General features: G+C 34.5%; 2 protein-coding genes across 2 annotated transcripts; both read right to left on the reverse strand.

Moving 5' to 3' along the window:
- Positions 1-527: 527 nt before the first annotated feature.
- On the reverse strand, positions 528-3,950 carry LOC143051266 (serine protease inhibitor Cvsi-2-like). The gene is made up of 3 exons (XM_076224225.1): positions 3,798-3,950; positions 2,959-3,084; positions 528-713 (listed from the first exon to the last, which is right to left on the reverse strand). Exons 1-3 carry the CDS (start codon positions 3,835-3,837, stop codon positions 604-606), a joined length of 276 nt encoding a protein of 91 aa, XP_076080340.1. The 5' UTR covers positions 3,838-3,950; the 3' UTR covers positions 528-603.
- A 4,827-nt stretch (positions 3,951-8,777) lies between these two features.
- On the reverse strand, positions 8,778-20,034 carry LOC143052458 (uncharacterized). Its single transcript, XM_076225503.1, has 2 exons — positions 19,504-20,034; positions 8,778-13,955 (listed from the first exon to the last, which is right to left on the reverse strand). The coding sequence occupies exons 1-2, from the start codon at positions 19,675-19,677 to the stop codon at positions 9,300-9,302; spliced, it is 4,830 nt and encodes a 1,609-aa protein (XP_076081618.1). The 5' UTR covers positions 19,678-20,034; the 3' UTR covers positions 8,778-9,299.
- Between the last annotated feature and the right edge of the window lie 4,371 nt (positions 20,035-24,405).

Here is a 24,405-nt window from a genome sequence, read left to right on the forward strand (position 1 = left end):
TATAGTGCCCCTTTAAGGTTGTCCAAAAAATCTCGTTTGAGATTTTCTTTTACTAATTTTTTATCTTCATGCTTTAGTCAGGTAGAGAAGGTCCTTTTTGACGGAGATCTTTGTGGTTATTTTCTCAGACCCATGGTGGTATTCAGCTTATTATACAACTGTTTACTTGTAAAGAAAATGTTTACCTTCAAATAACATTTGATTTTATTGCTGCTGGATTGCTTGCTATGTGGTGTAGACATTTGTCTAGTGATGAACACCATATATTCACCTAAAGATGTGTTCAGCTTTTAACTTTGGTCAAGTTGGTTGTTTTCAAAGACTTTCAACCATATCCCCTTTCACACAAAACGCTTGTTCCGTGTTGAAGGTTGTATTTTGACTTTGAGAAGAAGCATATCAATTAAAGATATGTTCCTCTTCTTATTTCTGCTCATGACAATATCTATCTAAAATTATTTACTCTGTTTATGATGATGTTTTGCTGAATACAAGGTTAAAAAAAATAAAAGAAAAATAACGTAAGATTAGAATTATGACTTTTTTTAATTTATAAATACAACTCGTACGTTAATAATAAAAAAGTCAGTTGCGGTTGTTGTTCTATGCCGGAAGTCTGATACATGTACACATGTTATCAATACAGTGACGTCTATCTTTAGCACAGTTCCATGTATCACCCAGATTCAAACAATCCTGCATTGTCGTGCATTCTGAAAAAGAAGTTAAAAGCTTTTATTTTTCTTTCATTTTTTGTACATAGATTAGTTTTCTCGTTTGAATTGTTTTATATTGTCATTTCGGGGCCTTTTATATCTTACTAATCGATGAGGGCTTTGCCCATTAGTTGAAGGCCGTACGGTTACCTATAGTTGTTAATTTCTGTGTCATTTTGGTCTCTTGTGGAGAGTTGTCTCATTGGCAATCATACCACATCTTCTTTTTTATAAAGTTGAAGACCTTGCTTCATTTATAATGGGAAGTTTGTAGTTACTTGCTCATTTTTGTTTCAGTGCAATCACACAATTGACTATACACAAGGGACTATACAGATTTGAAATGAACATTATTTTAGTTGTGCGGACATCGATTTCATTTTTATAGGTTGATTTATTTACTTTGTTTTCACTGAGTAGTGTACGCGATGAACACGACACTTTTCAAATAAACGTCAAACAATTTCCTTTTTAATAATTATATTTAGGTAAACAATGTAAGGGATCATCCATAATTTTTTATCAACCATTTTCCAAAGTGTACAAAACGTACACTTGGGGGAGGGGGTTAAAAAATCAACATTTGTACAGTACGCTTTTTTTTTCATCAAATGAAATAAAACAGTCAGATATGTTTCAGTTTCTTTTCAATGCAAATTTCTATATTAAACTAAACTTTAATAGACAGGATCTTCTTTTTATAAAGAATTATTGATTCTTGTCTTGAAATCTGAAAATGGTTGATGTACACTTTTTGGGGGAGGGTGGGGGCGGTCTGAAAAAGTGTATGTTTTGTACACTTTGGACAATGGTTGACAATTATGGATGACCCCTAACAGTGTCAAATTGATGAAACAATTTCAGATCTTCGTTAATGATAGCATCTCCAGAATTTCTCATCATGATGGCATACGAAGAATTCTTATTTCTGTTTTTTCCATACTTTTAATGAACCCCGTTGTGTACATAGATATCAAAGTATTACTCTTTAAATTATTTTTTCACAATCAATAAGTGTTTGTAGCCCCCACCCCGCCATTTCCCCCTTTGTAACAGCGCAAGTTTAGGGTACTAATATACTAATATGTTTTAAAATACCAGAGTACGTTAGAAATTATGAAATAAAAAAAAGTACATACGACCTACTATCCAACAGAAAATAGTTTAGATGAAAAGACAAGCATAAAATATTAAACAATTCCGAATGACCTCATAAAATTGAAACACATACAGGTGCTCCCGAATGATAAACACTTCACATGAACCCATCAACACCGTAACACACTGATGTACTCCTGATGGATAAACGCTTCCTATAAACCAACAAACTCCTCGTCATACTGTTGTACATGTACTCCTGGAGGATAAACACTTCGAATAATCCCGTGTATAATCTGCCGATTGATAAACAGTTGAAATGAATACTCCGACTAAACCAATAAACACCGTGACATATTTAGGTGGTACCGATGGATAAACACTTCGAATAAACTCGTCAACACAGTAACAATCCGATGTGCGCATAACAGATTAACACTTCGAAAACAACATAACCACTTTGACACACTTAGGTGCTCTCGAAGGATAAATTCATCGAATAACCACGTAGACACCGTGACACACTTATGTGCCCTCGATGGATAAAACATTCGAATAAACCCATCAACGTCATGACACACTGATGTACCCATGAAAGATAAATACTTCGAATTACCCCATTAAAAACCATGACGATGTTCAAGCTAAGGACAAACCATACGAATATCTTCATAAAACGTGACACATGCAGATCTTCCCGAATGATCAAACCTTCAAATACAGGGGCGGATGCAGGAATTTTCGAAAGGGGGGGTGCTAACCCAGGGCACCCAGGGCAAAGGGGGGGTGCAAAACATATGTCCCGATACAAATGCATTGATCGGCAAAAATAAAGGGGGGGTGCGCACCCCCGGAACCCCCCCCCCCCCTGGATCCGCCACTGAAATACCCTCAAAAACATCCTGACACTCTCAGGTGCTCCCGAAGGATAAATCTTTCGAATATCTTCATAAAAACCCTGCATGACACATGCAGGTCCTCCTGAATGATCAAACTTTCAAATACCCTCAAAAACATCCTGACGCTCTCAGGTGGTCCCGAAAGATAAAACCTCCGAATAATCTCATTAAGTGACACACTCATGCATGTTCTACGGAAGGATAATCATTTTTGTAATGTAACAACTTTAAATTAATTTACATACTCAAGTTCAGCGTTGGTTCACAGGAACATAATCCGTTCACACACTGGACAGCGGTTGTATTGTCACAAATTGTGTGTATACAAGGGCCAGTATCTGTCCCTTGACATTTCTCACTGATAGAATAAGCTGAAAAATATCAAACTTGAATTAATAAAACCTAATCCGTTAAGGGAACACAGCTATTTGTGTGTGCCCTCACTCTGGGGGGATCTACATAAAAAAGAAAGAAGAAAAAGAATGGCATTTGAAGATTTTGGGTTGTTCGTCTACAACAAATAATAAACACTTTACCGTTGAAATTCAATTGCTGACGTGTCGGTAAGAGGAGGACGTGTCGGTAAGAGGATGACGTGTTGGTAAGAGGAGGACGTGTCGGTAAGAGGAGGACGTGTCAAAAGTTTTAAATGATTATATCTCTTAGATTTTGGATATGAATAAATAAAGAAATTGACTTTCTTTTATGTATTTCATTGACTAACCACTTACATGTAGTAATCATTTTTTAAACTTATTTGCATTACTTATTAAGACAAAGAAAAAAGAAACAATTCATTTCAATTGAAATAAACTTTGTGAATGTGTTTTTCATGTTAAGATGAACATATTTAGATGATAAGTAAAAAATTGCGGATTTTCCCATTGATAATAAATTTGTATCTTTCCATTCCATTCTTTTATTTAAGAAATTGACCAGAAACAATAGATTGCTAGATAAGATTTCTAAATTGTAATGGAATGTAGGAAAAGTGAGCACATGATACAAAAATCAAATATGTTTTAAAACATTTGCCAACCTAAACAAAATGGTCGCGTAGAAAGACTGATTATGGTCAACTCACCTATGTAACAAGCGACAATAGTTAGAAACAGAAACTTCATTGTCTTCACTGATCGTTTGATAATTTGTGTGACAAGTGAATAAAGGTCCCAGGGTTTATATATATATAACGTTCACTGGTTAGTGGTCAAATGATCTCTGACTGTAAAGGCCACACAAACTAACAATTTTCCTAAATGTGTGCCTGTCACAAGTTAAATCAGTAGCCTGTGATTAAGTGAGTGTCTTTGGTTGCTGTTTATCAAGTTGTTCTTTTATTTGCATGTGCACTTTATTGTGGAAGTTTGTGTCATCATGAATCTTACATTTCATTTTGAAATGAAGGTTAATTTCAGAATGACGCCATATCGTTGTTAGCCAATCAAAATGGTGTATTATAATGAAACATACATGTAATGTTGTTATGCATACATTTATATTTGTTTTTCGTTTGTTGATTTGTACACTAAGAAGGTCGTTGGTTTTCTTATGTTAATTACTTTTCTCTTTGTCATGTCAGTGCTTTTTATAGCTGACTATACGGTATGTGTTTTCGATTGAAGGACGTACGGTGACCAATAATATTTTTTTTGCTTTCATTTACGTCATTTTGTCTTTATGGCATTTTTTTGTATTTATCGTATTTAGGATCTATAAATTTTGTAAATTTTGCACAGGACAAATAGAAAATGAGATGCATTTATTGCTTGAATGTCCTCAACATAACAAAATTAGATTTAAATATAAATTCAATAAAATAAATTCGATTAATTTGAATAAAAATGTTATCAATGTTTTAAATTCAAGTTCTGAAAAAGAACTAAAACCAATTTGTATGTATATTGAAGAAGCTCTTGATTTGAGAATTCTTTATAAAATGTAGTAGGTTGTGCATTTACACAGATATATCTTATATAGGTTATTGTTTTTTTAAGGTAAAATTATGAACACTTAGAATAATGCTGCTGTATATGTGTATGGTATCATTATGAATTATGAATGTAATGGTATCCATACAATTTAATTATGACTTGTTACATGGATTTTAATTGCATTTACAGTAGAGGTTGTTGTTGATTATGATATTATCTGTATTTGGAGCATGCCTCTATTTTGCTCTTTCCAATAGAATATTGAATTGAAGCAACTCATTTTACTGAATGTTTTCTCTACCAGAGCAATCTCTATGTTTTGTTTTTAATCAAATATCGTGGGGGTGGGGGTATGGGGACTCACATTATCAGCACGTTTTCAGTTGTTTAAATAACATACAATGACAATAGGATGATGTAAACACTAAGGAAACTGATGGAATTTATGGAGTCTATCATTATGTTGGAGGAAGCCGAAGTACTCGGACAACTCGGCGGGAACAGACTAACCAAAGAGATCCGAAGTACTCGGACAACTCGGCGGGAACAGACTAACCAAAGAGATCCGAAGTACTCGGACAACTCGGCGGGAACAGACTAACCAAAGTGATCCGAAGTACTCGGACAACTCGGCGGGAATAGACTAACCAAAGAGATATCTGTTAAGATTGATTTCCCGGTCAAGGTCGGCGGCAGTTTGCACCTTGATTACACAAACAAAACTACTCAAACATAATTATGAGGAGGAATAGCTGAAAATGACCCTACATAAGTTTTACAGTCACCATCACATCATGATGATCTTTACACACTCGTATCTGATCTGTCAATTTACCGGTTGTGTCCTTTTCCCGATTGTAATATTTTGACAGAGTATAAATTCACATGACGTGTGATATATGAGTAAATAGGTAAAACTTAAATTAAATCATTCGGCAATCCTCGGTAGAATCCGCTACTCTCCTTAGATGAGGGTACGGAATCGGCCGAGTTGAGACGAATGAAATTAAATATCACTTTACGGATAAATGTATATCTCTGTACTATATTGCATATTTTAAAAACAACTAAAAAACCGACACATTATGCTGACTGACACTATCATGAAGTTTGCATGTTGTGTTTTGTGGACTTAAGTCTTTTGTTTGTTGATATTTTTCTTTCTTAGTTATGCCGTTGTCATTTTCATTTCGTCTTATGTATTCGGATGTTCTTTTGGTATCTTTCGCCTCTATTTAATGGAATGGTGAAAAAACGTAGATTTAAGTTAACTGTATTAGCTTATATAAGTATTTTTGATTTATAGTTCATATATATTGATACTTAATTTAATGCATATGCATATATTGTGTGTAATTATATTTTTGGTAAATAACGCCTCTGTTTCTAACACACTTAGAAACTGACTATGAAACATTCCACTGCATGTTAATTATTTGGCCTTTAACTGACAAACATGATATCTTGTCATGGATTGTTCGAAATGAACAAAGATGACCTTTATTCCTTATCTTGTAGAAACAATTTATTACCTTAGCCGTATTTGGCTAAAAGTTTAGGAATTAATATAACAATTGACATTAAGCCAATCTACTTCTTTCACAAATAAGCTTGTGAAAAAGAATTTAAAACGAACAACCAAACAAACAAATATAATGCAAAAAGGAAAACAAGACAAAAGGAAAAAGATGAAGCAAGAAGAAAAAAGAAACTAACTGATCGCTTACCTCTAATTAATTTTGTTTCTTTTCTTTTTGTTTCTTTATTTATTTTTTATGTTTTGCTGGTACACCGGCTACTGTTTCAGGTTAGAAGAGGGTTAAGCGATTAAAACATTTTGTATCCCCACACATTCTATATGTGCCTGTACCAGTAAAGGCAACAGTAGTATATCGCTGTTCGGAAGTCATAATCAATCAATTGAGAGAAAACTCATCCGGGTTACAAACTAACGCCGAGGGAAACACGTCAAATAAAACTGAGGCGAACAACAACACAACAGAAACACTGAAATGCAACATAAAACAAATGACAATACAACATACACAGAAACTAACTATAAGATAACAACTGCCAATTTCCTGACTTGGCACAGGACATTTAAGAAACATTATGGGTTGAACCTGGTTTTATGGCTAGACAAACCTCGCGCTTTTATGGCAATTTTACATATATTACACTAAAATGACACCATTACATGACAGGAATACAGTACAAATAAAATGCACGAACATTCAGGACAGAGAAGTACACAAATAAACAATACAATAATACATTTTCACATGACAAGGTCAGGAGCCTGTAATTCAATGGTTGACTCAATCGGCAATCCTCAGGTGACTCCGCTTCTCTCCTTCTAGATGAGGTACGGAATCGGCCGAGTTGTGACGAATGACTTACTCTACAATCGGCAATCCTCGGATGACTCCGCTACTCTCCTTCTAGATGAGGTACGGAATCGGCCGAGTTGTGACGATTGTGGTTGACTTTGCTTCATATCTTTTTTTTATAGCTGACTATATGGTATGGAGTTTCCTACTACATCGCTGTATGTCGTACTGTGACCTAAACCTGGTGTTATAGTTGGCTTAACGTCTCACTTGTATGACAGTCGCATTTGCAAAATTATTTTAGCTCCTAGTTCACCGTTTTAAGATCCAAAGGACTGTAGGTTATTCAATTATTTGTATCCAGAAACGAAACTGTGTCACGCCATTGAATGCTTTATTCGAAAAAAAAGGGGGGGCTTGATTTTCAGATGAACTATCTTGCACAATTACATGGCTACAAAAATAGTTAAATCTTATTACATGGCTACAAAAATAGCTTAATCTGATTACATGGGAACAAAAATAGTTCAAACTGATCGTGGCTACACGTAACCAAGCTTCAATTGTTATAGTCTTAAATCTGATATATACTGAATACTTGCTGGTATTTGAAAACGCTTAGTTACATTAAAGATTGACAAAAATGGATTTGCGAAAGTTTTATGTTGACAATTTTTAGGATAATAAATTACTCCTGATCATAAGAAACCAGTAAAACAATTAAGCATGTACCTCGCAGACATTCTAGACGACTTACAACATAAAAACAAGCTGTGGGACGAGAACATACAGAATGTTGCGGGGTTTAAAGTGTTTGCTGGCGTCAAACCCTTCTTCTTACCTCCTAGAACAAGTTTACAAATAAGTGTCTATCAAAATTCTCTGATTCGATTGATTGATTGATTGATTGATTGATTGGTGGTTGCTTCACGCGACATCAGTACAAATGAAATCTGATGTGACAATTGAAGGAAATGGTTATCCACTAGTCTAAATACATCATACACAATAAACAGTATAAATCATAACAACTCATATGCAGGCAATTTAATATATCCAGTTATCGGACCACAGATGAATTATCACGTTGTGATTGGTTAAATGCCGTCACGTGGTGACCCCCTATGAGACCGTATGGGGTTAGTAAGTTTCATATGGGGCTCATGACGCGTTAATGGCGACGTCATCTATTAATGTTGTTGTGTTTCATTGTTTATTTTTCAACAAAACGCCGCAAAAAAATTCAACGTCCGATAAATTCGTTATACGGTTAACTACTGACCCCCTACGGATCCATAGAGGGTGAATAAAATTCATAGGGGACTCGGCCTCCGACCTCACCCCCTATGGATTTTACTCACCCTCTATGGATCCGTATGGGGTCAGTAGCGAACCATATAACTTATAATATACAAGACTTAATCTTTGCTAAGGTCATAAGACAGAAATATATGTCAATTCAAAGCCGTTTGGCCAATCTGGAATAATTAAAGAAGAATACTTTTATTAAGATCGAAAACATTGACGACCACGTGACTTATTGCATTAATTGCATCAATCCAAAACAGCAGACACAACTATATCGATTCAGCCATCGATAATTTTATTTTATTCACCACGAGTTGGTTATTTGAAGTAGACTTTTATAGCTGACTATGTGATGTGGGTTTGTTCATTATCGAAGACAGGCCTATATTTGTACTCGTCTATGTCATTTGGTCTCTGGTGGAGATTTGTCCCATCGGCAATCTTACCACTTCTCATTATTTCAATATTGATTACGCTTAACAAAAACTGAAAAAACTTATATTTCATTTTATTAAGACGGATAGATGACATCTACTACTGCTTAAACCACATTTTCTACTTGTATCTTATAACAGATATTTACATATAAATAAACTGCTCTAATCATATTGTATACTCCCATTATTCTATCATATAAATTCACTTTGCTAATAACCCGAATAATTCAGTCCCTCTCCGTTTTTGACTTTCCAACTTGTAAATGTACCATCGTAGAGTAGAGGAATCCTCGGTTGAATCCGCTAGGTACGATATCTGCCGAGTGCGGAATTAACGAATGTATTATTCGGGTTACAGTTAACTTGATAGATGAATACATTACTAATTTAAAAATTAAGGTATTGCGTAATTAATGTTCGTTTATATAATGGAAGTATTCTGCATTTTGTTCAAACAACAGCAAACATAGAATGTTCATGTATTCTTACTATCTGTAACGCTTTTTTGAATTTATTAAAAATGTTTTATAGCACATCCACTATGGTGTATCCCCGCATGAATTGGCAAGTGACAACATCATTTCATTCCTTTTAATTTACCTAGCATTACTTCATTCAAAATATCGTATAAAGCAGGTTCATGTGCCTTTGTTTGCATATATGGATCCACCATGTTTACGAAACCACCATATGATATAATGTCAGATGCAGGTGTAGTAGAGAAGGGAGACAACCAACCCAACGCAGATTGTATAAATGTTTGTGGAGTAGTTATTGGTATGAATTGCGTTGTTGGTGGCTTTATAGATGTTGGTCGAATAGTAATTGTTTTTATGGTAGTTGGTCGAATCGTTTTTGTATTTCTGGTAGTTGGTTTGGATGTTGTTCTTTCTATGGTAGTAGGTTTTACTGTCATAACAGAAGTAGGTCCAACTGAATTAGATGTTGAATTATTTAAACGCGTTGTTGCGTTCTGAGCAATTGTGGTACTAGTTGTAGTCGGTTCGACCTCGCTACTAGTGGTAAATATTCCTTCCTCAGCTTCAATATCATACTCGCTAAAGTCTATTGGAATTGTCGTTTCTTCCGGTTCAACAGTAGTAGGTGCTGCAGGTTTTATGGTAGTAGGTGTTGTAGGTTTTATGGTAACAGCTGCTGTAGGTGTTAGGGTAGTAGGTTTACCTCTATATACTGAATTCATAGCCGGAGTTGGACCAGGTCCATCTAGGCTTGTACCATTTGGGAGTTCTATTTCTTCTGGTATATCGGTAGTGTTGAGTCTATCTGTTATTTCTAATTTTCGTAAGGTTTCGTTGGTGGGATTAAGCAGTGCCAATCTGTGAAGGGGTTCGGCCTCAGTTAAGACTGTTGAATTGCTTGTCCCGCTTTCTATCCATGGTGTCTCTGTACTCACTGCCGCTCTTAAATTAATTATTCGTACCCCGCCCCTTCCGTCTGGAATTAATCGAATACCTTTTGATGTTTGATTTAGTCTTATTACTAAGTTGTCTTTTGTTGTTACAGTTGTAGATGCTACAGTCGAATCCTGCATAACTGAAGTTTTTGCCTGGGTAACTCCTGTCTCGGCGGGAGGAAGATTAGAGTTACCCGAAACCTCTAAAGGGAGGTTAGTGGCTAGGTTGAGTTGTTGATCTTGTTGCTGTCTCTGTAAGGGTAAATCGAACCCTTGTGATGTTATGTTTATTGTGCTTAACGGACTGACAGTCGTAGGCAACGTGATTGGTGGAGCTATTTCTATTTCTCCTGCTACCATTGGTGGAATTGGGTTTAGAGTTGGTACGATAATTGTTCCTAGTCCATGTTTACCGAGAATTTGTGATAAAAGTTGTTGACTAACCAATGCTTCCAAAGGATTTGGTTGGTTTGTAGATTCGGTCTGATTCAATGGTAGAATCTGTTGGTTTACTAACTGAATTTGCTGGTTTGTAGATACGGTCTGTGTTTGTTGGTTTGATGGTTGCATTTGCTGATTTAGCGATACGGCCTGTGTTTGTTGATTTACTTGTTGTATTTGCTGCTGATTTGTTGATACACCCTGTGTTTGTTGGTTCGATGTTTGCATTTGCTGATTCACTGGTTGCATTGGCTGATTTATAGGTGCGACTTGTGTTTGTTGATTAACTGGTTGTATTTGCTGGTTTACTGATTGTATTTGCTGGTTGGTAGATACTGCTTGTGTTTGTTGATTTATTTGTTGGTTTAATGGTTGCATTTGCTGATTCACTGGTTGCATTGGCTGATTTATAGGTGCGACTTGTGTTTGTTGATTAACTGGTTGTATTTGCTGGTTTACTGATTGTATTTGCTGGTTGGTAGATACTGCTTGTGTTTGTTGATTTATTTGTTGGTTTAATGGTTGCATTTGCTGATTTAATGGTTGCATTTGCTGGTTTAATTGTTGCATCTGCCGGTTTAAGGGTTGCGTCTGCTGGTTTGCGGACACAGTCTGTGTCTGTTGGTTCGGTTGCTGCATTTGCTGGTTTGTAGGTATAGCCTGTGATTGTTGAATTAATGGTGGAATTTGCTGGTTTGAGGACACAGCCTGTGTCTGCTGGATCGATTGTTGTATTTGTTGGTTTACGGGTTGCGTTAGCTGGTTTGTAGGTACAGCCTGTGTTTGTTGAATTGATGGATGAATTTGTTGGTTTGTATTAAGCGTCTGTTTTTGTTGTGTTCCCTGATTTAACAGGTTAGCAAGTTGATTTCCAGTTAATCCAAGCTGTTTTAGTAAATTGATGGTTTCTTGATTTCCCTGAACAGGCGTAACTGGTGGCGGTTGTGGTCGAGTTTGTTGTTTTGTTACAGTATTAGAGACCCGATTTGTCCCCTGATTTAATTGATTAACATTATTTCCGTTTAATCCAAGCTGCTTAAGCAAATTATTTATTTCTGGGTTGGCTTGGAGAGTCCCAGTATTTCCATTTCCAATCACATTATTGTTTACTGGAAGTATACCGTTTGTTTTAGATTGCTGTTGTCCTTGGTTACTCGTAGAAATACTTGTCATTGGGGATGAACCTTGTATGCCAAGTAAGGCTTGTAAGATTGAATTGCTTTGAGATTGAGCCTTCTGACCAACAACTTGCTGATTATTTAAAATAGTTTGTTGTTGTTGTTGTAAAGGTTGAACATTGTTTTTGGCATTCAGTCCAAGAAGTAAATTATTTTGCTGAATGATCTGCTGTTGTTGTTGTTGCTGTTGCTGCTGTTGTTGTAATTTTTGTTGTTGAAGTTGTTGTTGCAGTTGTTGCTGCAGTTTTTCTTGTAATTTCTGTTGTTGCAGTTGTTTTTGAAGTTTTTCTTGTAGTTTTTGTTGTTGCAATTGTTGTTGCAGTTTTTCTTGTAGTTTTTGTTGTTGCAGTTGTTGTTGCAGTTGTTTTTGCAGTTGTTGTTGCTGCAGTTGTTGCTGAAGTTGCTGCTGCTGCAGTTGTTGTTGCAAAGAGGGTTGTATAAGTTGCTGTTGCAGTGTTGGTTGTATCAGTTGTTGCTGCAAAGACTGTTGTGTTTGTTGTTGGTTTTGTTGTAAAAGTTGTTGAATTAAGGCCTGAGTGTTTTGTTGATTGTTCTGTTGTTGATTTTGTGTCACACTCATTTGTTGATTTGGTAAAATGTTAGATTGTAGTACATTCTGCCCAATTACTTGATTATTAGACATCGACTGTCCAGTGTTTGGTAGTTGATTTATATTCTGTTGCGGGTTCAGGGTTTTACGTGGTACAGAATTAATAGTATTACTACCACTCTGTCCGTCGTTAAGTTGAACAAGTAATTGTTGCAAAAGGGATGTAAGTAACGTCTGTTGGTTTTGAACCTGGTTTTGATTATTAGCCTGTTGGGTCTGCTGCTGTTGTATCTGTCCCTGCTGAAATTGGTTATTGCTCTGTATTGTGTTTTGACCTTGAATCTGATTCAGGTTCTGCACATTTAGACCTGTTCCCATTTGCCCACCACTATTTTGTTGAATCTGTCCTTGACTAAGAATAGTATTTACAGGTGGGGCCATATTCATGTTATTCTGTATTTGACCATTCATCAGTGATGTTGTTAATGCATTACTTTGACTTTGAATTTGCTGCTGTTGCAATCCGGGTAATTTGTTTTGGTTCTGTTGTAACACCATCTGATTAACAGGTGAGTTCTGTGCCATTGGGACTTGCTTTTGTTGATTAACCATCTGGTTCATATTTTGCGTGTTTCCTTGTAAATTTGAACCCTGATTAAAAGTTTGTCCTTGACTGCCTGCGGATTGTTGTGGCATGTTATTTATCAAGTTTTGACCTTGAAGTAAATTATTTCTATTGTTCGTCATCATTCCTTGCATTTGCATATTATTTGTCATTGTGTTTTGACCTGTCACCAGTTGACCTTGATTACCTTGAACTTGATTATTTGTCATTGTGTTTTGACCTGAAACCATTTGACCTTGTCGTACTCCCTGATTACCTTGACCTTGATTGTTTGTCATTACATTTTGAGGTGCCACTAACTGGTTATTATTATTCGGTAGCATTCCTCTATTAGAATTAAGACTCTGATCTTGTGTTATTCTGTTCGGTGAATTTGAATTTGTTTGAGATGACATTGATGATGTTGATGGCGGTGCGGCTGGTTGTTTTCCTCCGGATAATAAAAATGTCGGTTCCGGAGCAAATCTGTCCATAAAATTTCCAGATTGTGTCCATGGATCACTTTGTTGATTTTGATTATCTAATCCAAATCCACTTGTAAAGTCAGGTAGTCGATTCCTATTATTGTCAAATCGAGGCTCTACTTTATCAATAAATTGTCTTGTATTTCTATTCTCAACCGGAAACGGGTCTCTGAGATCTATAAGTGGGTCTGGTGTCCTAGAAGTTAAACTGTTCATTGTCTTTCTCGGTCGCCTTTCACTTAAATCTTGACGCCTATCGAAATTTTGTTGTCTTCTACTTTGCCATTCGGGCTCTCTCGTCTGTCCTCGCTTGCCAAAACTCGCACCAATTCCAACACTTAAATTTGGCATGTTCGATCGAAGATCTTTAATAAACTGGTTTATTGGCGAAGGCAACATATTTCCAATAGAACCCAAACCATCCATTGTCTTATCAACATCTCTTTTTGGAACTGGTCGCGTGGCTTGACGTTCAGCTGCCGAAATACTGTTTCGAATACTGTTACGCCGGGAATCGCTTTGTGTCGATCGTGTTGATCCTGTGGTTTCCGGTCTTGCATTCTGAAAAATAAGTAGAATAAATAAATACAGTTTCTAAGCACATACATACACGTTTACGTGTTAATGAAAACATCGTAGTCCATCTTTCTTAACATTGCAAAAGTAAAATCACAAAAATACTGAACTCTGAGGAAAATTCAAAACGGAGAGTCCCCAATCAAATGGCAAAATCAAATGATAAAAAACATCAAACGAATGGACTACTGTCATATTCATGACTTGGCACAGGCATTTTCAAATGTAGAAAATGGTGGATTGAACTTGGTTTTATAGCGCTAAACCTCTCGCTTGTATGACAGTCGCATCAAATTCCGTTACTTTTACAACGATGCGTGAACAAAACAGACATAATCGGTAAAATAGCAATGCAGCTCAAAAAAAAATTAAACACATTTTTGCATGTCATAACAAAATCCAATCGACTAACTTAAACAAAATATATAACTCTGATTTCATCAATGTTTAGGCATATAATATGTTTGTATAATCAAACTCTATTGTCGATTATCAATACTGTAGGTACGATATTCTTTTCTCATCATATATTCATAAGTACCGACTATAGAATCAAATCGAGGCTAAGGTCGGTCAGTGAAACAACAATAAACGCCAAGAAGATCTAAAGGGCATGATTATACATGACAATCAGTGTTGTGTTCCCTAATTATATTCCAAACAATTGTTTTTTTTTTTTATTGGTTTATCCTGACTTTTCTTTACATAAATTGTCTTTCTGCCTTTTTTGTTTGCAAAGTATCTCGAACTGTCTTTTTATTTACTCAAAACACCTGTCTTGCCTTTTTCAAATTTCGTCCTAGGCCCCAATAAAGTCAAATGGTAGCTCCCTTAGATGTTACATCTGTTATCTGGGGATAATAGTTTATCCTTCCTTCTTTTTTTTTTTTTTTTGGGGGGGGGGGGGCATTTTCCCTATTCTTTATTTATTTTAGCCATTGTTTTACCTTCTTTGTTATTAATGTACCCCATTTTTCTGTGCTCCTAATTTTAGTCTTGGTGTAAGCTTTTGAAATCATTATGTTTATTTATAAACACGTGTTTATTGTGTGTTTGTTCGATAACATATTTCTCCTCTTAATAGTTGTCATCAATATATATTCCGTGTATCAACAAAAACTATAGTAACACACGAGGCCAGTTATCTATGGTAACACATATTTAATGTCATAATTATAGTTCCTATTTGATTGACAACTAAATACTCTTGATTTTTTTATAGTTTTATTGATCTCTCTATTATCTTTATGCATGATATCGCGCCTGTTTTGTGTTAAGTTTTCTTGCATATTTGGTTTTGTTCCTTTGTTCTTCCATCTGTATTTTACTGAATGTACTTTATTAGAAGTGTATCTTTTTGCCATTTTTTGAAAGTTAAATATCTCGAAAAGGAGTTCCATAGCCTATTTATTTTTATTTTATTATGTTCTTCAACTAATACTCTTTTTAATTATTTCAATTTTAAAGTCCAGATTTTTTTTAAATGTCACGCGACTACGTCCTAACGTCTAAATATTGATATTTGTATTCCTATCCTTTTTCTTTGATTTAACAACAAAAAAAAAAAGGATAGTGCTTGGGCTTGCTACAAAAGCAAACCAAATTGAACTGATACGTAAAGGTTTCAGACAGGGCTGTCCATTCAGTCGTATTTTATGTAACCAGTTTGCCCCAAATGCTTCATACATACACTAGAAGCAGGTATTTTCTTATATCGCTACGGTTTTTTTTTTTTTTCGATTATTTGTTTTTGATTTTCTTAATTTTGAATTATATCCATATTTTAATTTTTGTCATAATGTATGCGTTTAATACAATCCATGTATTCGACAATACTAATTTATACATCTAAATGGCAATGATTTAATATATCAAGTATCACTTTAATTGTTTTACCAAACATTTGCTACTTCACTTTCAGTTAAATGAATTACTTTGCAGTGGCGGATCCAGAAATGTTCATAAGTGGGGCCTACGTTCCGGTCATGCTTCACTGATTCCCTATATAATCAACCAAATTTTCCCTAAAAAGGGTGGCGCCACCCCCCACCCCCACCCCCCCCCCCCCCCCACCCCCCAAATCCGCCTCTGCTTTGCTGCTTGATCGCAAATTGTCCTGAATATGCATGGAATATATGTCACTTAATGTTAAGCTAGCAACAATAATTAAGAATTAACCATCAACTACGGAATTTCATAGAATATTTTTATGTGCTAAATATAAACTATATTATTATACAGAATGATATTTTGAATTTGCAACTAAACTCTGCAACTGAATAGTGAGATTTGGGCGCATATGGTAATCAGACAGCATACCCAGAACATAACACGAATATGTCCATATTACACGGATGCCCCCCCTTGCACTATCATTTTCTATTATCAGTGGACCATGAAATTGGGGCCAAAGGTCTGATTTGGCATTAAGATTAGATCATATCATAGGGAACATGTGTACAAAGTTTCAAGTTGATTGAACTTCAACTTCAACAAAAACTACCTTGACCTAATTTTTTAACCTGAAGCGGGACAGACGGACGCACAGACTGGAAAACGTCTGCAATTCAACATGATATACATGTAAACGACATCGTTAACAAAACAAAAATGAGAAATGTATCTCTTATTTAAACCAACATGTTAGTGAGTGCCTGCATTTCATACATTCTAGTGACCTTAAGATTAAGGATACAACTGACACTAGAAGATGTGCTTTATATATTAATCTTAACCTTCATATTGATAACTTCAAACTAGAATTTATGACAAGCGTATTATTTCAACTTTCAGGATATCAAAATTCCCATAACTTAACAGTGACAAACCCTCCGTTCCATCGGTCAGATTTTACAATTATCAATTGATACGTATACGTTTGCGCAGGTTTACAGTACACGAACTTCATTAAGGAGTATACCATCAGAGACATGAGAAAGAAAGACTGACATCGAGACCCATGTAATATATTTGTGTCTCAAGTCACTAGAGAAATGTTTTCACGGACTTCGATATTAAAAGAAGCGAGAGGTACCAGAGGGATATTTAAACTCATAAGTCGAAAATAAACTGACAAAGCCATGGGTAAAAAAGAAAAAAGACAAACAACATAAGATACCCAATTAATTTTGTCTTTCTATTATTTTATCGACTGCGTTTTTTATTCCGATTGCGATGTTTTGTGTTTTGACTCAGTGTAGATTCACTTAGCAGTGACTTCGATGGGTAAAAGAAGGAGCCATTTTGATCGAACCCTAGCCATGTATGTAGATTAATACTGTTTGTGTAATTGCAAGGTTTTTAAATAATTCCTTTTTTCCGCTATCGCTCGTGGATTATTTTTTTAACACAAAGGGTCAATCTGTGGTAACATAGGTATAAATTCAAGAATTATTTCATAAGTTCTAATCAAAACAATATCATGCAGAGGAATTTATGGACAGAAATCATAGACATAATTATTTTCGATTATTGTTAAAAATGCAAAAGTTATATCAAAATTTCTTCCATGATCCGTGTTTATAGGACACTAAATTATATTCATGCTGGAAAAGAGGCCATCTTGTTTCTTTGATATAAAATTGTAATATTATCTTATTAGTATGTTACAGTTTTCGGCCGGGTCAACAAAATAATATTTCAAACTTATGTTTATTATAAAAGTGTTAAGCCCATAGTAAGATAAAAGAGTATATATATTAGAATAAACATTAACCTAACACTATGTGTAATAAAAAGATCAGGATGATATATGGTTCTTGTCAGGTTTATGTACATGATGGTCACTAATTTTTAATGGGTTCTAGGTCATTTCGTATATTACACCTTTATTCTAATTGCACAGTGTGTCTACGCCAGAATGTATTTAGAACAAAACAACTGATAAAAAGCAAATTAATATAACGCAGACACAGAAGTGTTTATCAGAATAATTAAGAATCACATAGGCGTTCAGGGGGCTGGGGTCACGAGTCCAGACTTTTGTTAGAAAATTTGGTTGATTATATAAGGAATCACTGATGTATGACTATAGCAGGCCCCCTCTTATCGCAGTCAGTGCCCCCACTCCTTTTATAAAAAGTTCTGGATCCACCACTGCATCAGTCCTTGTACAAATCATGCAATTTAAAACAAATAATAAGGGATTACAATGGCATGGATATAAGCTACCGATATATGTAGGTTTAATGTTATTTGGCTAACTATGGTGGGAACATCACGAAAATGGTACTATACTGTCTGTTCATGGATCGATTTTGACTTGCAAGTTCAAAAGTCAGAAATGCAATTTAGATCATGAATTTATCCCCAACTTTACAGAATTTCAAAGTGCATTCTATATAATTCTTGTTTTCTATGAACATGGGTTAATCAGAAATTATAGACAGCCTTTAGTATAACTTTTTATCTAAACAAATATCGAAAATGAATATTTTTGAAATTTCCATCCATAAATCATCTTTGCTTTAGGTATGGTAGTACTCAATCATAATCGTATGCAGTATTCCATAAAATGATATTGGTGTGACGTCAGCCTTTGTTTTTCTAAATTAATATCAGTGCTGTGAAGTTTGATATATTCAAAGTTATTCAGTGATTTAAAAAAAAACCTGGAAACCCAACAGATGTTATAAATGAAAAGTAGGTTGTGTTTTGTTTTGTCCAATAAGACAGCAACCTGACGACACAAATAACCAAAAAGAGATTAAAGGTTTTCAATCAGTCTCTATTAATCTCTATTAAAAGACTTGGCCCGTATACAACAGCTACTTATTAAGTTAAGATTTGTTCCGAACGGACAGTTTTCCCACATGTCCTATGATACGTTAGTTATCTCTACTTTGACTTAAGTAGCTTAATGCATACGAGCACAGTAGATATCGTCCCGAATCTGGCCCGCCAAATTTATTTTTTAATTTCATTCGCTTTTTGCGAGAAATTGTCATCTTTACGTAAAGCAAAACAAAAAGCTATAAAGTCATTCTATGACTATAAATATTTATGTATTTTAATCAAATAAAATTAAAATGGTCCTGATATGATGGATTGGACTTTTGTTCATACATGTATATCTATATATGTATCAGTAGTTTTGTGTATTATTTATATAAAGAAAGATGCATGCTATTTTCAAAAAATGTTCTAATTAATTTTCTTATTAATCAAGGATCCTCGTGTGTTTACATTTGAATATGATAAAAAGGGATCAGATATGAAACATTAAAAACCAAAGTGTGTTCTTGATCATAGGTGGCCTGTTATTTTTTACGCTTCATGTAATAAATCACTAAAAATCATTTTGTTTCAAATTTACACCACGATTTTTTTTTTTTTGCGATCATGTAGGAAGCGTAAATTTTCTGTATTTTCCTTATTTTATGGTCATTACAAGATTTTGTTGTTTTCCGATCTTTTTCGTGACATTCTAAGTAACCTATACGCAATTTAACACTCCTAAAGTTACACAATATTTAACCGATAGTACAAAACGTTTTAAACATTGATGCTATGTAAACAATTTATTAATACGAACCTGTGAAATCATATTCCCTCTTCTAGAGTTCCCATTTGAATTAGTTCTACTCCTAGAATTTATAGAATTAGCATTTCCATTTTGAGTTCTTCGTAAATGAGAAAGATGGCGGGAGTATGTTATATCAATAGTTAATATTGTAAACAACACTACTAATGTCCACTTAGTGGCCATAACAAGTCTGGATCATACGAAAATACGAAAATAATCTTTCACTTTAAATACGGGTAGAGTATATATCTTATCCACATTCAAAATTCGTCATTTTCAGATTTGAATTTTCATATTAGAAACTGATATTATCTTCCCATTGTAGTTTGTCGGAAATCCCAAGGCGGACAAGACTTAGCCCTTGTTTGTCGTACAGTGACGAATAACTATAAAAAGATAACTACATGTCTATGTTTCTGTACCGTCATCCATCAACCATTGGCAATCATGTTACACTATAAATAATTAATTCAAATCATTATTCCTATTCTTTGGACTGATTTGTTCCTTGGTCGGTGTATTACTGTTGTCTTGAAATAAAACTGACAAGACGCCCACTACCTTTATTTTCTGGACCAAATCTTGTAAATTTTCTAAATGTCGAAATATCTCCCGCTATTTAATTAGTCACATGACTTTATCCAATGAAACTTGGTACTGATTTCGCCAATACGTTTCACGTGTTTTATTCATTGAAAGATATTCATTGGAAGATTAACACTACAAAGTAATTAGAAATAGATTGATTGATTATTGTTTGCTTAACGTCCAGTGGCAAATATGTCATGCAAGTTCAGGACGAAATTAGAAATAGACACTTATGCAACGTAACTTATTTGTGATATATGGTATTAGACAAGGCTGTACGTTCCTCCATCTCTTATATGTTTATTATTTCATGATGAAGCCAAAAAATTATAACATCTTGTGCGCACAGCTTTCTCGATAATCATCTGGTTGCAATAAGATTATAATGCAGATCAGGGGTCGATCCAGTGGCGGATCCAGGGGATTCCGGGGGGTAGAACCCCCCCTTTTTTTTGACGACCAATGCATTTGAATGGGATGTAGGGTTGGAACCCCCCTTTTTATCCTGGGTTGGGACCCCCCCCTTTTTTTAAATGGCTGGATCCGCCCCTGCACCCCGTCAAACTTTCTGTTTTTTTGTGATTATTACATTGGTCAATGAATTTCAGCCTTTACAATTTTGAAAGTCTGTATTCATTGCACAATACCAGAAGATCACAAAAGGTCTTAAACACAGAACGTAGAATGGGGTATTTCATATCTAAGTCACACGATCTCTATTTTGGTAAATTTTGTATCTTAAGTAAGTTAAAACAAATGATGTTCTACTTTTGAATCGAATGTCCTTTTTTTGGTTCAAACGAAACAGTGGATGATGAAATACATTTTATCTCTCGAGCAATGTTCGGTTAAAATTGTCCATGTTAAACTTTTACATATTTAGTTCTAGCTGATGCTTCAATAAATGACATTGTTAATATTAACCGATCATGACCGATTATTATCATTATTGTCATATAAACAAATTAATCTGTGTGACAAAAACATAGTTATCCATAAAAATATACAGCAAATAGAAATAGTTTTACATCCAAACAAAATATGTATAGACAAACGTGAAAAATTACCAGAAGATTTCTGATATTAATAATATAAAAAAAAATTTACTTGTCATTGGCGGCATCTTTTAAACAATTGTTTCTCTCCAAAACTATGGAAGATAATCTTTTCATTTATACAATAATTACTGTATTGGTTTTCAAACTATTAGGTCAAAAATTTATGGAAGTTGTAGTTTGAAGCCAGGAAATTACTTATTTGATACGAGCATATTTATTCACAGGCATATAATAAAATTTCTTGAACTGCATGATATAAAATTAAATTATTTTGTTCTAGTTTTGACCAGGGACTTTCTATACAAACGGGACTGGTCACTTATAACGATGTCTACAAATTATCAAACTGATCTCGGCCGTAGCTGATGTCACGTGACTTTATAGCAAATCATTACACATTCTCGTGTTTTCTTCATAACTATATATGTTCAAGTTTAGTTAGTATAGAAAGTCCTTGTTTTGACATTAATGTGCAAATGTTATAGTATAATGCATGTCATTTTTATCTTTTTCAATGGTACATCCATTTAGTTGTATTACGGGTGTCAAGTTACCCATAAATATGAAATGACGGCTAATCACGACATGTGATTACCCATTAGTTTATGTTTACGACAGAAAATATTAATTTTGGAACCATCCCAGCTAAAAATAGAAATTTTCTTATGCGGCTCTGTCAAACAAACATGTTGAATATAGTTTACCGCAAAATGAAAGCACATCAACAATGAAAAAAAATATATAAAAATAGAGGCTCCAATGAGCCCGTGTCGCTCGCCTGATATTTGTATTTACAAATGATGCATGAAATAATGCAACAGTTATACATTTGCTTTAGTGTCAGAGATATTAGTCAAAAACTGCATAATTGATCATATGTTCTTTAATAAACCAATACATTTACAATTCATTTTAGTGGTATATTTTGCTTAAAAGGCTAATTTTAAATAAGTTCCTATTGTTTAATAAAAATAATAATATGTAACTCAAGCAAGCAGAAGTTTTAAATTTAACAACATGTAATTGACGCTCATGGTAATTGGGCCACATGTTCCTTATGCGCACAAGTTGTGTAATTTATGCGCATGCGTTGTAATTTTATTTTTGCATGACATTCTACTGCTTCCGTAATTAACGACTGTTGTTTTAATCATAATTTAAATCATACAAAACGTCTGATTCAGTAGTTTCAGATACTAAAAGTATATTCAGCAACCTTATCATTTGTCTTGCTCGATCCAAACTTCACTCAATTATCAAAATTAAATAAGTTAAAATTTAAAAGTCATATAAAAAAGCGCCTCATCCCTACCGATTAATATATTGTATTAGTTATCCCCCCTTCCGCGTTTGTAGGAATTGTCACTGCGCTTTACGATCCTTTGCATGCAATTCATTTATAGCAAATATAAATATGATAGTTAACATTGTGTCAACTACACACCCATAATGTTTACATTAAGGGTGACAACATACATGTTTACCATGTAATAATGTTTCCATTAGGGTGACAACATGCATGTTTACCATGTAATAATGTTTCCATTATGGTGTCAACATGCATGTTAAGCGAGTAATAATGGTACATTAACACATGTCATGTTAGGCAGTACACAACCAGAAAGGTTCGTAGCGATTAATGCGTAAGCAAACACAATACACAATTTGAATTTGGGTGTACGGCATGCGATAGGTTGGGTTACATATATGCATATATAGAAACACAGAAACACAAGAAACGTACCATATCTTTGTCGTCCCAGTTTTTCTGCAATTTAAGGGGCTTTGGCTTGACTATTGTGTGGAATTTTAAAAAGTATTCTAATATAACTTGCTTCATTCGCTTTGTGAATAAAACCATGCTTTTAGGAGGTAGACCTAGGTTAAGGGAAATAACTCTTAAAATCATCAGTACGTTTGTGTCAACCATTTTTAAAAATATATTCTAAGCTTCTAGGTTACATAAATTATTTTCAATCTGTTTCAGGTAAATGATTTAAATACATTGATGAACTTGACTTTTACACACGCTTAACTGATTTAAAGAGTTATCTCCCTGAACCAAGGTCTACCCCCTTAAATCCAACAAAATGTATTTGCACATGCGTATAATGACTACTGCAGAATAATGAATTTTATCATTTAAAAATTGCCCTACATTTCGTATATTTGATTAACCTAAAACACTTCCAACCTCTTAAATGATGCACATGTTGTTAGGGGTCATCCATAATTGTCAACCATTTTCCAAAGTGTACAAAACGTACACTTGGGGGGAGCGGGTTAAAAAATCAACATTTTTAGTTTTTTTTCAATGCAAATTTCGATATTAAACTAAAATATAATGGACATGATCTTCTTTTTATTAACAATGACTGATTCTTCTCTTGAAATCTGAAAATGGTTGATGTACACTTTTTGAGGGAGGGTGGGGGGTCTGAAAAAGTGTACGTTTTGTACACTTTGGAAAATGGTTGACAATTATGGATGACCCCTTACTTATTCATTTATTATGACTGTATTAAACTTGTTGCAATTCGAAATTGACATATTTGACCTAGATAAGACAACCGTTCATGCTGACTGTTCAAAACTCTTCCCTCTGAAAAATAACATTGCCAGTCGTTTGCTCGTTTACAAACAAAAAAAAAAGGAGGTTCATGGAAGAGCTTACACAAATTATCTACACTTATACACATCGGATAAAAAATTACCTTAATTGTCCTAATCAGAATCGAAATAATTGATGCAAGCTATACTTTATTGTAGTATTGTAGTTTTATCATGGTTAGGCATTATATTTGTGTTATTTTAGCCCTGACTATCGCTCGGGCAAAAATACTCACGAATATAATGCCTACCCATGTTAAAACTACAAAAAAGTATAGCTTCTTAAAATTTAAGCATCACCATTTCCGAGCACACAAGTCGGATATTATTTTTTTCAGTACGTTTGTTAGGTCGAATGCCTTAAAATAGTACATTTCGGGTTTTTTTCGAGGACATTCTTAAAGTATAATACAAGAATTTCAATAACTCTTCCTTGTACATTCATAGCGTATGAAATAGAATCGGATCAGGAATTTTGTAAGCTAAATGCAGAAAAAATTACCATGTCATGACCATAATGGGAAAATGTTAAATCTCCATGCACGTGATATCATTGTTGATATGATAAACCAATGACATTAACTCCATAACGCCAAGCATTACATGCCTAAATGCTTTACATAGTGAATGACAATATGTTGACATTAGTTAGATA

Source organism: Mytilus galloprovincialis, chromosome 11 (genome assembly GCF_965363235.1).
Source record: "Mytilus galloprovincialis chromosome 11, xbMytGall1.hap1.1, whole genome shotgun sequence".
In the NCBI taxonomy this organism is placed as follows: domain Eukaryota; kingdom Metazoa; phylum Mollusca; class Bivalvia; order Mytilida; family Mytilidae; genus Mytilus; species Mytilus galloprovincialis.

What these genes read in the sequence shown, in the direction of transcription:
- LOC143051266 (XM_076224225.1), bottom strand. Translation starts at nt 3,837, where the DNA reads ATGAAGTTTCTGTTTCTAACTATTGTCGCTTGTTACATAG. An exon ending in TATTGTCGCTTGTTACATAG is followed by an intron (nt 3,085 to 3,797) that starts GTGAGTTGACCA and finishes GATATTTTTCAG; the next exon opens with CTTATTCTATCAGTGAGAAA. An exon ending in TGAACCAACGCTGAACTTGA is followed by an intron (nt 714 to 2,958) that starts GTATGTAAATTA and finishes CTTCTTTTTCAG; the next exon opens with AATGCACGACAATGCAGGAT.
- LOC143052458 (XM_076225503.1), bottom strand. Translation starts at nt 19,677, where the DNA reads ATGGCCACTAAGTGGACATTAGTAGTGTTGTTTACAATATTAACTATT. An exon ending in GAGGGAATATGATTTCACAG is followed by an intron (nt 13,956 to 19,503) that starts GTTCGTATTAAT and finishes CTTATTTTTCAG; the next exon opens with AATGCAAGACCGGAAACCAC.